Source organism: Callospermophilus lateralis, chromosome 3 (genome assembly GCF_048772815.1).
Source record: "Callospermophilus lateralis isolate mCalLat2 chromosome 3, mCalLat2.hap1, whole genome shotgun sequence".
Classification (NCBI taxonomy): Eukaryota; Metazoa; Chordata; class Mammalia; order Rodentia; family Sciuridae; genus Callospermophilus; species Callospermophilus lateralis.
This window is the reverse complement of record NC_135307.1, coordinates 14,470,047-14,486,405: the sequence shown is the minus strand read 5'-3', so window position 1 is coordinate 14,486,405 and position 16,359 is coordinate 14,470,047. Positions and strand designations below refer to the sequence as shown.

Sequence of the window (16,359 nt, the reverse complement as noted above, 5' to 3'; positions counted from 1 at the left end):
CAGAGGATGCTGGGGACGCAATCCAAGGCCTCATGAATGCTGGGCAAGTGCTCCACACTAAGCCATGTGCCTAGCCCCTGCCCAATACTGCTTTAGCAAGGTACTCTCTCTATCTGATGGTCCTCAGATATTTATTTAGGAACCACCACTTACAACAACTTAAGCTGGTATTCCAAAGGGAGTAGTTATTAAAATAAATAAATAAATAAAGGAAAAAGAAAAAAGAAACATACAACTAATACAATTTATCTTACTTGTCTTTTCTTTTTATTATTCAAAAGTCAAATATGTTATTTTTAAATCATCCATCCTCAATTTTGATTTAATGTACCGTCATTTCCCCAAGATATGAAATTTCAGAATCTCTTTGGAATACTAATTTCATGTCTCTAGGTTTAACAAAACTGTTTTAAGTTTTAAATTCCACTCTATTTCCCTGAAATCTCAAGACAGTTGCTGATGTAAATTTTAATATAAAATATTTAGTCACAAAATAGTATTGCTTTTGTATGCACATAGTTGTAAGATTACTTTGCTTTTGTCAATAAAAACTATACCATCTTTCATAAAACTCTAAACAAATTAAGAACTGTGATGTAGAACAAAAAGTACACATGGTAAAACAGGTACCAGCACAACGTTAGGTTATATTACATCAAAAAAAGGTTTAATGGTCCCAAATATATATATTCAACAACTAAGCATACACTCAGAGGAGGAAAAAAAGGTCAAAAATAAAATGAAATTAAAAAAAAAATTATGACACAAATGACCACATCTAGAATTCCACTCAATCTTTAATCAAGTAGGGACAAATCCCCACTTTAGGGGGGGAAAAATCTGCAGTTTGAAGGGCAAAGGGAACAGATAAAAAAGAGGAAACTTTATATTTGCCCCTCCCCCACAGAGGTTTTCCAAACCTGTTGTAGCTTGACTAAAATGTTCAGAATGTGTGATTTTAAAGGCAGGTCTCTTTATACAAAGAAACTGCTGGCATTCTTACTAGTGAAGAACGATGGCAGAAAGGCCCATTCTTCTGAGTTTCAAACATGGTCCAAGAAAGCATGTTCTGATTGTAGCAACTGACCAGTCAATCCAGAGTTCCACTTACAAAACCCCGCCCTGTTGGCTTTTTGTTTCCATTTCCTTCCCTGAGAAAAGGGCAATGTGTGGTCCAAGCTGGAGAGCGCAAAGGCTTAAGTCTTTCCCCTAAAAGTGTGGTTACCCCTCCTCCTGCTCCATTGAATTGGCACTTGATGAGCAGAAGTCAAGTGTGTGAGGCTGAGTGTGTCAGTCATTCACAAGAGACCACTGCGCTGTGTTGCGGGCTTTGTAGGGGGGAGGGGTAGAGACCCAGTTTGTCAACAGGTACTGATCACAGGCAGTTGCCATTATTATGACTCAAATTTTGCTTTCTTTGACAATGGTAGGGTATCTTCCTTGTCTTCATCCTCTTCATCCTCTTCATCATCATCAGGATAATCTACCAGACCCACGAGGCCTCCCTGTTCAGAAACAAGGATTATTTGAAGAACAGAAAAGAAAACACTAATTTAAAAATACCTGTGTTTTAAGTTAGAAGAAATTTCTGGTTGGTGTGACTGAAATTCATTATTTTTATGTTATTTCCTAAGTTTCCCATAATAAACATGAGCTTTTTTCTTTATAAGAGAAAATTTTTAGGTTACCTAAATTAAAGCAAAAGAGTTAAGTAGTTTATTATCCTAGCAAATCACCCAGGGAGAAAAACATCACTGAATTAAAAATGTCTTTTTGCTGGGCACAGTGGCGCATGCCTGTAATCCCAGCAGCTTGGGAGGCTGAAGCAGGAGGATCACAAATTCAAAGCCAGCCTCAGTAAAAGCAAAGTGCTTAGACATGAGGCCCTGTCTCTAAATACAATACAAAATAGGGCTGCGGATGCAGGTCAGTGCCCCCTGAGTTCAACCTCTGGTACCAAAAAAAAAAAAAAAAAAAAAAAAAAAAAAAAAGGCGGGGGAGGTCTCAAGACCTAATGTATCTCCCCTTCACCAGAAACTACCTGTAGCTCATTTTATTTACATGGCCATGGAGAGTGTACACTACTCTGCCCATAGCCATGCCCTTTACTTCAGGCATGCCTTGGATTCACTTCTCTGTCCTTAGGGGTCTCCTACTCATTTGCAAGAAAAGAGACTGGGAAATGGGCACTGATTTAGATCAAAGATTCTGAACTGGCAGTCTGTTAACGCTTAGTCTAATAATGAACATATTCTACATCTTGAAAGAAAAAAAAGTTGTAAAAGTCATCTAGAAGAACTGGTTGGCTGGGTATGATGGCACATGCCTATAATCTCAGCAGCTCAGAAAACCAAGGCAAGTTCATGGTCAGTCCCAGCAATTTAGCAAGGCCCTAAGCAACTTGGTAAGACCCTGTCTCAAATAAAAATATTTAGGGGATGGGGTTTTAGCTCAGCAGTGGAGTGCTCGCTTAGCATGTATGAAGTCTTAGGTTCGATCCTCAGCACTGTATAAAAATAAATAAAGTTATTGTGTCCAACTACACCTAAAAAAAATAATAATAATAATTAAATAACAAAAAAGGCTGGGAATGTGGCTCAGTGGCTATGCACCCCCGGGTTCAACCCCTGGTAGCAAAACCAAACCAAACCAAACCAACCAACCAAAACAAAAGAATTGGTTGTATTCTGTGATTATGGCTTTTCTACATTTTTGGTGTTAAAAATTTTGGTCCATTTAAATGGACCATTATTGTATTATCTTTCCCCACCATCTTTACCTGGGTCTAAATTGGGAAAGTTGAACAAGTAAATGACGATTTTAAATTTGGAAGATTCTGAAAATGTACTGACAAACAAATCTGAACCTGGAGTTTGAACACGAAAAAATACCAAAATAAGAATACAATCAGACTTTTGCATTAGTTCTAGGAAAATGTTCAAAAATTCTAATATGTAAAAAAAAAAAAAAAAAAAAGATCAGCCAGGCACCAGGTGCATGCCTGTAATTCCAGTGGCTTAGGAGGCTGATAGCAGGATCACAAGTTCAAAGCCAGCCTCAGCAATGGCGAGGTGTTTAGCAACTCAGTGAGACCCTGTCTCTAAAAGTACAAAATAGGGCTGGGGATATGGGTCAGTTCCCGAGTTCAACCCCCAGAACCCCCCTTTCTCAAAAAAGTTCAGCTGCCAGGCATGGTGACATAAATCAATAATCCCAGCCAGTTAGGAGGCTGAGAATTGCCAATAAAGATCAGCTTTGGCAATTTAATGAGACCACACCTCCACAAAAAGATAAAAAGCAGTTGGAGGGTTAGGGTTAGCTGGGATACAGCTCAGGGAGTGCTCGCTTAGGTTTGGGTTTGATCCCTAGTACTGTGTGCACACATAAAAATCAGAGGTGGTGGTAAGTCACAAGTGATAAATGGTTCTGGAAGAGGCAAGCAAAGGGAGTCTCAAGAAGAATTGTGGATAAAAGCTTAAATCTAGGAAGGAAAAGGCAAAATGGAAGTCCAGGAGTCCAAAGGGGTACCTTTGTGGTAATAGCTGCCGTCTGAGATGTATTCTTAGGGACAGATCCAGGAGAGCCTGGAGATCCTGGGGATCCGGGGGACCCTGGAGAACCAGGCAGATTTGTGGCAGATGACTGGCTGGTGAGGTTAGTCTTTGTTCCGCTGGACAAGGAAAGCTTGAAACTTGGGCTCTGCCGTCCAGAAAGATTCGTTTTCAGAAGCACCTCCTTTTCCTCACTTTCTTTTACTAAAAATGAGAAAAAGGGTTGTCAGTCACACTAGTTCTGTTTTTATTTCCCCACAATAGGTGACAATAACACTAATTAATCAGCTCGTTTTTTGCTGAGAAGCAACTTTCAAGTTCGGATTAAAAATGACACCAATGTACTAAATATCATTATCCACTGGGTTTTTACAAAGGAGAAGGAATCAAAGTTTTTAGTATCACATCCATTATTCTCACCACTCCTGAAATAATGTCTCTCTCCCTTATTCACCCGATTCAAACTAAGAAAACTTAGTCTATACCTTCACAACAGTGCTAGGAATTCAGCTACACCCTCTAAAGCAACAGTTTTTAAAAACTGTCACCACATATTCAATGTAAATACTCATTATTTGGTCAAGAAATAAAGAATAGACCTAGAATGAGAAAGCCTTTATTTTTCCTTGCCCATTTGTTCAACATACATTTCTTCCTTTCCATGAATTTACTAATTGGATCCATGATATCATCATCATTTTTAGCTTTGTCAGATGGAGACACCACAGCTTCTCCATCTTCTATGTCATCTTCATCTGCGTTGAACCACATCTCCTCCTCATCCTCTAGTGTTCTGGCATCTCGCCGGTATCTGTGATTCCTCAAAATGGAGCGCATGCTGTGAGTAAAGAGAAAAAGTAAATATACTCACAGGATTTTTTTTTTTTAAAGATGGTCTTCAAGTACTTCAAAATTAGATACAGCTATAATAGGTTAATGAAGATAAGCAAACACAGAAGAGTCTGTTGCAAATCAGATATTACCAAACATATGATTAAAAACCTCCCACCATATCCAATTTTAAAAATAGAATCAAATTTCATACTACCAAATCTGCACGGTTGCAATCTAGGCACACGCCTTTAATCCCAGTGACCCCGGAAGGAGGAGGATCCTAAATTCAAGGCCAGACTCAGCAACTTAGCAAGACCCAGTCTCAAAATAAAGAGGACTGGAGACGTAGTTAAGTGAAAAAGTATCAATTCTCAGCACTAAAAAAGTTCAATTCTCAGCACTAATACAATTAAAAAATAAAAAAGCACTAATGTAGATCAATTATTAAACTTATTAACATTAGGAATTGATAAGTAATAATTTACATGTTACAAAATGTTATAAATTAAAATCTAGGCATTAAAAAAAATATAATAAGGTGGCCGGGATATGGCTCAGCAGTAAAGTGCTTGCCTCCCACATGTGAGGCACTGGGTTCAATCTTCAGTATCACAAGAAAGTAAATAAAATAAAGATACTGCATCCATGTATAACTAAAAAATATTTTTAAAAACATAATAAATAAGAGCCACACCACCAGTCCTTTTTAGTATTTTATTTAGAGACAGCACGTCTCACTGAGCTTCTTAGTACCTCACTGTTGCTTAGGCTGGCTTTGAACTCATGATCCTCTTGCCTCAGCCTCCCGAGCTGCTGGGATTACAGGCATGCACCAATGTGCCCAACACAAATGAGATACTCTGGTTTAATTTTGAACAACTGAGGCCTTCCTGCCACATTAGTATACGTTGGTGTTTTTGAATCACACTAGCAACTACCTACACCTTTAGTAAAATGAGATCAAATAAACAAGAGCAACTGTGACACAACTTATTCATGAATAAAGAGAAAATTCAAATATGTGCCGATTTACCTGTCAAGTTTAGGGTTGTCTTGCCTTTCTCTTTGTTGTTCAAATCTCAGTTTTAATCCTTTAAATGTCTGTACATAATCTACGTCTTCCAGTGCTTTCCAATAATTTTCAATTACATGAGCAGTTAATGATTTTATGTCTTCCTACAGGAAAGAATTACAATAAAATATATCATAAAAAGTATCATTTTATCAAGATGAAGCTTTACTGTAGTGATTTCATAAAATTTCCAAAATAGTTCAATTTCATAAAATATCACACAACCCTAGAGGTAATCAGTGAAAATGGGAATAACATATACTGGCTACTTCTATAGTCCCCAGTTCTTGGTCTCCCTAAGAACTATCCATGGGTCTTTCTGAGCAGATGCCAGGTCCCACACTACTTCTGATGCTGTAAGTTGGAGCATATGTACTTTACTACATATTTTGTGTTGAGGATATAAACCAGGGGACCTGGTGCATGCTAGGTGAGCACTCTACTACTGAGCTATACCACCATGGCATGTGTATTTTAAAAACACACCACAAAAAATTTCTAGATGACTGGTGGTGAGGGTTGCATGATAACATGAATGTTCTTATTCTTAATGTCAACATATTATACATTCAGAAATAGGATGGCATATTTTATGTTACAAACATTTTACCACAATTCTAAGAACATGGCACAGATAATATTGCACAATGATGTTGAGCATCACTAGATTAAAAAATCACGAAGAGTGTGTTATGATATTGTCCTTTAAATATAGGTGAAAGTCAAGAAAAACATTTGAATGCGTATTTATGGTTTTATTTTCTTAAATGATCTTCATGACACTGCTATCAGTTTTCAACCATCCTATAAAGACTGCTAAGAGATCAGGTTAGATATTATTGATTTGAACTGAATCTCTCGTTGGCTTTTGATAATGGTTTTTCTTTTAAAAAATTCTTTCCAAGTATAATAATTTCAAACCAAAATATAAGTTATGCATAGTCAATTATCTCATACAATTAAAACTAAAATTCTGATTAAAAAAATACAAAACCTACCACTCTAATAAATTCAAACATTTCTATTATGGCAGAATTCATCAGATTGTAGCGGGATCCATTGTTGAGAAAAGCTTTGACTACAGGTTCAAACAAAAAACTTTTCATTATGTAGCGGTTATAAAACTCATCTTTTAATCCAATAATCTTTCTCTTAAAACGAAGGGCACCTGAAACACAGAAGTATTATTGTTTAAGTCACATACCACACTTCCACATTTTAGACTTACCAAAACAACACAATAAAACCCATTTAACAAATACCAGTAATTCTTCGTGCACACTGATATGTTAGCACTTCCAGAAACGTGAACCTAAAGATAAGGATTTTTTTAAAGGTGTTATCAGAAAACATATTCTAAAAGTAGTGTATGTCATCATAGAACACAAGTCTTAGAAAGCCAGAAAAATTCTGGAAATAAACCTGTTGCTAATGACCAAAATGTAATGTATGTCTGAAATAATAGCTAAGACAAATGATCTAATCTACCGTAACAGTTAAAATGAAAAAAATTCTCAAGATAGCCTTTTATATAAAATTTTAAGACAACAGAAAAACAATTGTTTTATTAGGGCAATCCACTGTATGATAATTTGATCTTCAATAACTTTGGACACTCTTTTTTATTATTTTGCATCAAGTTCATGGATTTACATTGGTTTAGTTGTGGATGTGGTCGCAGAATGGCTATAAACCCACAAAAATCTGCATGACCCAGAATTTGCCTTCCATAGTTTAGAAATAAATTTAGAGGATGTAATTTAAAATGTGGTCCTCTAGGCTTATTGCGAGTATGCTTTTTAACTTTTTTTTTTCCTAGTTTTCCTTTTTACAATTAATTAGGCTTTAACTTACAGATGAAAAGGTATATTTGCATCTTGAGGTATGGGGAGTTACTTAAGTCGCCATTCGTCAAGATCCAAATATACTCAGACAGCTAGACTTCAACAAAGCCCTCTTTACCTATGTGGAATTATCAGTAAGTTAATGCCCCAGTTATTGTAAACAGTTCAAAAAAGCATACTCACTTCATGCAGTCACATCGTCTTCGGTTGGCAAGATTAAATATTGTGTTTGTATTTTGGTTTCTTTGGAGATCATGGAAGTGGCTCGTTAAATTGCCAATTTGTTATTAATCAAGTCCTTCATGAGCAGGTAGCCAGGCAACCATGCTGACACGGTTTCTGGGTGGGAAGGCAGAGGAGTAAAGCAGCTCAATTTTTCTTTAGTTGGCAGAAAAGAGGTCCACAAGTGAATGCCCAATTAGGTACAGTTGATTATAAACTGCCTTAACAATTCAACTTAAGAGTGTATCTTTCTAAAGAAACACTCTGGGCAGGGAGTTTCAAATAGTTATATAGAATAACTGCATTGTATTTTTTAAACTACTAAATATTTTTTAAAACATAAGCATGGTGAAAACATTTTTAAACAATAAGAGGCATCTTTCTGGGTGATAAGTCAAACTTAACAAGGGTTTATTTTCCAAAATAGGAATTTCATTTTTTTTCTTTTTCTAAATGTTAACTGACAAAGGGAACTTAGTGAGGCAGTTCCACTTTTGATAAAATGAAAATCAACACGTAGAGCCTGCTAATTGGCCAAATTTTAAGCTTTTAGTATTGAAGGCAAGAGCTACTGTTATCCTAAGTATTGGTACTCCAACTTCCCAGGCTTTGTGGAGACTTGTGTCCTACCAAAACACACACTGACTCCGCTGGTCTGCATGCAGCTCCTAAGTGGGCTCCTAAGTGGGTGAAAAGAAACTCTTCCCTTCCTGGAACTCACTAGGACCAGAGCATGCGGACACTCCTCAAAAAGCACTTCTACCCAGACACTGTGGATGTGAATAAGGAGGGTCTGATGGTCTTTTGTTTTGGTCCTTATTTCCATTTGCTCTCACTTAATAACTGTCCACTCAAACCAATCCCCCCAAAGGAAACCTATATTTAAAAAATATGCAACCATTATTCTATGCTATTGAACAAAGTTTCTTTTAGAACTTTATTAGTGAAAAAAAAAAAAAAAAACAGACAGTGTTGCATGCCTGTAATCCCAGTGATTCAGGATGCTGAGGCAGGAGTATCGCAAGTTCAAGGTCAACTTGGGCAAGATTGTGTCCCAAAATGAAAATTAAAAAGGGTTGGGGATATAGCTTAGTAGTAGAGCACCCCTGGGTTCAATTCCTAGTATGGCCTCTAAAATAAATAAATGAAAAAAGAAAGAATTTTGAGTGAGTTTTATAAAATCAAGTCACTAAAAGAAGATAGTTTTTGGAGTAGGCCAAGTCAGCATAACTGTAGATTGTAATCAATCTGCTCAATTTTGATCATCTCTTTTAAAACAATTATCTTTATCTTACACAAGGTGAGATTTCATGTATGAGATTCCCTACCTCATATGTAACTACAACAAAAAGCTTTAAAAAATTTCATTCCTTGTACAGGTTTTCATATTTTAAACAGAAAGAAACAACAAAAAGGCCAGACAACATAAAGTATAAGCTCAGGACTACAATGTAAGATGAAATAGACCAATGGAGCCAGTATCTAGCCTGAGTTTAGAAAGAACTGCTGGTCTCTATATATACTTGCTTAGTTGATTTAAATATGATATACTAATTGAGAGGCAACAGATATAAAATATTCCTGAAGTCCCTAAACTGTGAACATTAAACTGCTTATTGTGTATTGTACTTAGATGTGTAAACTTAAGTATTTGTAAAATTCTTTATTAAAAAAATATTGTACCTAATGTTTATTTCAATGTACATTTTTCTCAGAAGCAATTATTTTACATTTCCCCAAATTTATAATTCAGTTCTTAGAAATCTTTGGTAAAAAATACCATAAACCCAGTCCTCTCAAAGGGCTGTTCCTAAGGCCTGGTGTCTTCTGTAAGAGGATAATCATATATTCAACCCTGGGAAGACAGGTCCACTGAGAAGTCATTTGAGAAAAGTTAGGCTTAAGGATGATCTGACCTGACTCAGTTTACCAAATATCAACAGAAACAGAACATGAGATTTTGTCTCACAGTTTTCAACAATACAAACTTTCATTTACTTGTAAATGATCCTGTCCACAGTTCAACAGATTACAACAATGCAAGCAAAATAACAAGATGGTCTTTTTCTTCAGCTGCATGTGCTGCTACTCTCCAAGGGACTTGCATGTCCTGCCTATGGCAACAATACAACACACTTTTCCACATTTAACATCTTAACTGTATATTCAACCAAGAATGTCACACACCCTCGGCCAAGAGAAATGCGAAGTCATCTCCTTTGTGGAATTCTGCTCTATTTCACTAACTTCAATTATTTTGCACTTATTTTCAATTATTATTGAGGTGGTCCCAAGGTACCTCAATCTAGTACTTATTAAGTGGTATTTTGATTTTCACAGGACTTTCTCCTAATAAACTGATTACACTGACAGCTTAGTCTTCATTTTCTTAGTGCCAGGTGTATATATAGTATTTAATCAAATCTAAGATACCACTGATTGCAAAAAACTATTTTTTCCCCTAAAGCTAAGGAAACAAAGAGAACCCAAATTATAGTCGCTATACCATTAATTTTTAAGACTCACCTTGATTTCAGAGACAACTGTGTAAAAATATACATCTTAGGATCAATTAAATATAGCCAAAGGGGTTTAATATATTTGTTGAAATACCACTACTTAAACTTACACACTTGTTCAAACTCCCTTTCCCACACCCGAATAAAACCCTCTATTGTTGACACAAAGAACTATTCAGAGTTATTAACTCCCTCTAACCTTGATGCTCTCACTTATTTCTTCAAAAATCTATTAGGAAAATAAGTCTGATTCCATATGTGCTGAGCTCATAGATACAAGCAATAGTAAGGCAGAACAGAAATAATGATTTTATTTTTGCTGTCCTTAGAAAGTATAAATTAAGCCAGAGCAGTGGCACACGCCTGTAATCCCATCGGTTTGTGAGATGAGGTGGGAAGACTACAAGTTCAAAGTCAGCCTCAGCAAATTAGCGAGGCCCCAAGCAACTCAGTGAGACCCTGTCTCTACATAAAATATCAAAAGGGGCTGGGGTTGTGGCTCAGTGGTTAAGCATCCCTGGGTTCAATACCTAGTACAAAAAAAGAAGGAAGGAAAGAAGACTAAGTTAATGCCACAGATGCTACTCATTGCTTTAGGCTGAAAGAGACCACTGAAGTAACATTAAAGATGTGATCCTGGATATTTTACCAGAAAGTAACTGAACCAAATATTCACAAGTTAGACAAAGAAAATATGCTCAAACCACATGTATTTTCAGTACATGTAGAGAGTAATGTGAAAAATTTAAGTCAATAAATGATAACTGTCACCTTGATAGAATTTTCAAAGACATTTTTCAATGATATCTTAAATATACAAAACACTCCAACTTACCTTTAAAAACTAAAAGGCAAAAGTTAGTTATCAGCAGATATCTCTTACTGAGCTTCCAGGCTTCCCCTAAACTTTGTCTGCCCACTTCTTTTTAGCCTCACAGGTGCTAGGCAAGCACTCTACTGCTAAGCCACACCCCCAGCACCTGGTGTGCCCACTTCTATAAGGACAGTTTAAATATGGAAGCTCATTACCTAATAAATATGGCTACTCAATGATAAGAACACTATGGATCAACCTGTTTCCAATTAAGAAATGTTTTATTGCAACAAACTAGGGTCAAGTTACATAAAACCAAGAATAATATTGTTAAAAGACTATCTATTGTCTAGGATAGGTCTGTGAGAGCTCTGTGTGAGGGCTCTGTGTGAGAGCCCTTAGCTCAATCTCCAGCATGGATGGGGAAAGACACTATCTGTTGTTGCTCTGAAAGTGTATGCAAACTTTTTTCATAAGGGTCATATGGTACATTATCTCTAGCATTGTGGGCCACATACGGCCTCTGTGGCACATTTATTTTTGTTTTTTTAAACCACTCTTCAGAAATATCAAAACCATTTTTCAGTTTTCAGGTTGTACAGAAACAGGCCATGGGCTAGATTTGCCCAAAAGTTGAGGTAAAATGATCAAAGGGACTGTTTTAATAACAAATGGTAAAATTTTACTATATTTTGTACATATACTCTAATCCCTTTGCCATATATGTACAATGTGGCAAAACTATATACAGAGACAGTGCAGAGCTTAGGTCCCCTGACCTATAGTCATCAAACTTTTCTTCTTAGGTAGTAAAATCCAAAGATAGCAACAACAGGATAATATTCAAAGATGGTAAGTAAGTCTATGAGAAGCAACACTTACATAATGCCAGGAAAGCATGTTTGGAGGCCATAAGCACTAGCACTCTGCGAAGGATGTCTTTGTTGATAATGTAGTTCTTTATGTGGTAGGTGTGGTGCTCCACACAGAACGTTAACAATTCTAATACAAGTGCCAACAACTGTGCAGTTTGAAAATCATCTGAAATAAACAAAATATAATTTTACTTATACACACAATCTCACGCCCCAAAGATGTACACAGGAGGTTCTGCTAGATACCATCTCATCTTTGGTGTAATCATTTTATCTTGCTCCCAAGATTTCAGTGTGCTTTGTGTTTACTTTAGTACACACAATGAGTCTACACTGAAAGGTAATTATTGGCTTATCTTTATTACTCGCCAAGCAGGAAGCCTCCGAGAACATTTTACTCACTGTTTTCATTCCTCCCATTTAGTCCATAGATATTAGCAAAGTGCCTTCAACATAGGGTTTTAATAAATGCTGGATGAATTGAGAATATGCGTTTGAAAAGAGGTCTCAAGCTTTACCCAAAATGAATAAAATAGGAAAAAAAATATTCCCATTTCAAATTTACATGTATTTTTCTCTTAAGTTGTGTTTGTGTTTTTTTTCCCCTAAAGGAAAGAGGGGGCTTTTTTTCTTAGATGTTGATGGACCTTTATTTTATTCATTTTTTTATAGGTGGTGCTGAGAATCAAACCCAGTGCCTCACACATGCTAGGCAAGCACTCTACCACTGAGCCACAACCCCAGCCCTCTTGTGTTTTTTTTTTTATTTATTTTTTAGTTGTAGTTGGACACAATATCTTTAAGAGAGAGAGAGAGAAAATTTTTAAAAATATTTATTTCTTAATTTTTTCCGCAGACACAACATCTTTGTTTGTATGTGGTGCTGAGGATCGAACCCGGGTCACACTCATGCCAGGCAAGCGCGCTACCGCTTGAGCCACATCCCCAGCCCCCCTCTTGTGTTTTAAAATAAATATAACACTCTGAATTAGATGAAAAAGTGTTGTTTTCAGAGTTTCAATAAGGAATTTCCCAGTGAAGACCCTAAAACTACTTTTAAATGTGGCATTTTAAAAAATACATACACACATAAGCCAAAGCCCTGAGAAATAAAATGTAAAACTAAAAAGTCATATTGAGCAGAAGCATAGCTCTGTCTAGACACCTGGAGGACAAATAACAAACTGTTCATAGCTACTGCCTTCTTTATATTTCACCTGTGCTTATATAAACTAAATACAAATATCACTGAACAAAAATTTATTTTAAAACCTTCTTTTTTTGTATACTTCTGTTATCTTTTTATTAATAGGATTTTTAAAAACAAATTTCTTAAATAGCTCTTGAAAATATATTATTAGACCTCTATGTTAACCTAATGTTTGAACTTTAAAAGACTATCACTGTTATTTTGAGGTATGCCTGCTGCCCATGCCTTCATTCCTCTCCCACTACCTCAAAATAAAGACTATTACTTAACACTAACTTTGAGTCTCAGAATTCAAGAAGAGAGAACTTAACTACCAACCTGCATTATCTTACCTTTACTAGGCTTGTCTTCTGTTGTATTTGCTAGTAAGGGAGCAGTGAGAACATGCATACAGTGCTTGTAGAAGAAACCAAGAAATTCAGTCTTTTCTGTTTTCTAAGGAATCAAAAACACTTTCATGAACTTTAACTGCACTGGTTCCCAGCAGCAATAAACAACATGCTAGCTATGAAAGAGGAAAAATGCCCATGGCTTACATTGGCAGTGGCTAGCATGTTCTCTGGGTCAACTAAAGTTCGAAGCAGGCCCATAAGTTGGACTGCTCCTCCAAGTTCAGGATCTGTATCACAAATCATATGTTCTATAATGAGGTTGATGAGCAAAATATCCTGGTGAGAAAAATACACATAAGGATCACTCATTAAACAGAGAATGGGAAAAGCACATATTAAGACACTATAGCATCAGTGAGTTCAAGCTATCATGCTAATACAAACAAAATGCAGTAACTGCCTCACTTATTTACTAGGACATACTGCAGTGCTCCAAAGTGTGGAACAAAGAAAAAGTTTCAGTTTGGTGTCAGTAGATCTATATGCCTCTCTGATAGAATGCAGCAAACTCATGGGCTTTACATTAACTTTAATGAAAATACTTATTTACTACATTTATTTTAATACAGAGTCCTTCTATTTTTGATAAATGATATATTTCTTCTCCATTTATGGAAATTTTTAAAAAGTTTCCCTTTAAAATACATTTAGGAAAATAGGTGGCACCTGAATACCTGAAATTGAGGGAAATGCAATTACAGTGCACAAAACAACAAATGTATTATTCAGATTCCAAATGTCAAAGAAAATAGACTGCTGCCTTTCCTGAGGCCCAATTATGACTGGTATTCCTGGCCATTGAGTAAATAAAATTGAGAGGGATTCAGTGAGAGAATTCCCTACTTCTGCCTATATGTGTAATTGTAGAGTGAACAAGGATAGAGAAAATGTAGACAAAATATGGAAATGGCGATCAAGGGTGAAAATCAAAAGGGCTCAGGTCTGTAATCCCAGCTATGTGGGGAGCTGATGCAGAGGACTGTAAGGTTTGAGGCTAGCCTGAACAACTTAGTGATACCCTGTCTCAAATAAAGAGCAGAGGGCATAAATAAGTGATAAAGCACTCCTGGTTTCAATACAGAGTCCTGAAGAAGAAAAAAGAAAACGGGAGTGAAGTACTAAAGTGTGATTCATCTGGTAGGTTACATGGTCAACAAGAACAGCCCCATTTTCAGTTATAGAGACATATTTGTTCTCAGGACTATTTCATAAAAGAAAAATGAGACTTAACATTCAATAGTTCAAACTGGTATTTTTCTGTAACTACCCTGGTACAATTTAAAAATAAACCTTAAATATAGATGTTACTAGCCATTTCACTTCATTTTGACACCACATCACATTAAGTAGAATCTTTCCAAACAGTAACAAGGGCTATCTTCTTAAATTATAAGAAACACAACAGGCTAGAATTGTGCAGAGATTTATTTTCTAAGGGGATGTCGTCTTCCTCCCTCCCTCAAGAAGAACTAGAGGGCAGACCAGCTTAGTTTATTCTTTTTTTCCTGGTCCTGGGGACTGAACCCAAGGTGCTTTACCACTGAGCTACATCCCCAGTCCTTTTATTTTTTAGTTATAGGTGTGCACAATATCTTTATTTTACTTTATGCTGAGGATTGAACCCAGTGCCTCATACATGCTAGGTGAGTGCTCTATTTCTGAGCCACAACAGGCCCCTAATCCTTTTAATTTTAAAACAGTGTCTCATTAACTGCTTAGGGTCTTGCTAAATTGTGAGGCAGGCCTTGAACTTGCAATCCCCCTGCTTCAGCCTCCCAAGTTGCTGGGATTATAGGCGTATGCCACTACACTTGGTTCCGCTTAGTCTATTCTTAAGTAAAAAGTTATTTATAAAATTTTATGGAGTAAGGAAGAAAACTCAGAAATCACTGGTTATCTGAAAATAAAGAGGAACACACATATTTACAGCTCCCAAATACATGACACATCATAAAATCTGTAAGTGTCCTTCATATTACCAGAATATACTCTCTTAGCTGTTTCATAATTGATGTGTCTATTATAATTTCTCACAAATCCTAAGTTTATGTGTGTGTCTGAACAAGACACAGCTTGTTGTTTATGATTAGGCAATAAACAGTTCCCTAAATACTTTTCAAGGGACTATGTTTTGTCTGTTCTCTTTTTTTTTTTTTTTTTAAACATTTGTTTTTGGGTGTAGATGGACACAACACATTGCATTTATTTTTGTGTGGTGCTGAGGATCAAACCTGGGTCCCGCCTGTGCTAGACGAGCGCTCTACTGCTGAGCCACAATCCCAGCCCTTGTCTGTTCTTTCTTAATGATTCTGAGAATCTACTCTAGAAGTCAATGTTTCCTAGGGGAGTTACTCATAATTCTTCCTACAGAATAATAATTAACTGATTAAATGATTTCAATAAAATAATACAGAAGTTAACTTCAGAGTTAAGAAGAAAAATTAGTGTAAAAAATTTTTAAAGAAACTTAAACTGAACATTAACAACTGTTGAAAGACAACAAATTTATAAGCTAAGATAGGAGCCAATTTAGGGAAAGAATAAAGCCATCTGACATTACAGCTGTACTTCCCCCAAAGAGCAATAACTTAACTCTTAAAAATGAGTAATAAACACAGCTATAGCCTCCTATGTATAAATACTTACTATGCGCGCAAATAATATTTACCTTGCTGGTTATTTTTTGCTCTGTTAACTTCTTACTTACATCATCATTCTGTTGTGCCTCCTGCATGACAAACTCTCGTACCATGGATGGATTATATTCAACCAAGTATGAGAATATATCAGTAGCAGCACTTCGCACCTGTGTATCATCCATGCCCTACAGAGAAAGAACACTTCTTCTACTATAATTATAAAAACATGGAACTTACGATTATATGAATGTCTAAAACTTTGAACAAATTATAACAAAACACTGCAATATAAAAAAGGTCTAAAATTCTGTTGAATGTAAAACCTCTTATTCCATGGTTAAAATTATACCTTCTAACCTACTTGCTCCTGTTTCCCTATTTCAATAT

The 16,359-nt window shown here is 36.1% G+C and overlaps 1 protein-coding gene across 2 annotated transcripts in view; it reads right to left on the bottom strand.

Annotated features, from left to right (window-relative positions):
* Positions 1 to 779: 779 nt before the first annotated feature.
* The window catches only part of Ppp4r3a (protein phosphatase 4 regulatory subunit 3A), a 43,236-nt gene continuing 27,656 nt past the window's right edge, over positions 780 to 16,359 (bottom strand). The window contains exons 7-15 of one of the 2 annotated variants that reach the window (XM_076849747.2): positions 16,002 to 16,157; positions 13,478 to 13,609; positions 13,274 to 13,376; positions 11,739 to 11,897; positions 6,456 to 6,625; positions 5,419 to 5,561; positions 4,199 to 4,389; positions 3,529 to 3,755; positions 780 to 1,505 (exon numbers count right to left, since the gene is read on the bottom strand). In XM_076849747.2, the coding sequence (XP_076705862.1) occupies positions 1,395 to 1,505; positions 3,529 to 3,755; positions 4,199 to 4,389; positions 5,419 to 5,561; positions 6,456 to 6,625; positions 11,739 to 11,897; positions 13,274 to 13,376; positions 13,478 to 13,609; positions 16,002 to 16,157 (1,392 nt within the window). In that variant the 3' untranslated portion in view covers positions 780 to 1,394. The remainder of the gene's footprint in view (positions 1,506 to 3,528; positions 3,756 to 4,198; positions 4,390 to 5,418; positions 5,562 to 6,455; positions 6,626 to 11,738; positions 11,898 to 13,273; positions 13,377 to 13,477; positions 13,610 to 16,001; positions 16,158 to 16,359) is intronic. The other variant, XM_076849748.2, reaches the window with a different exon arrangement.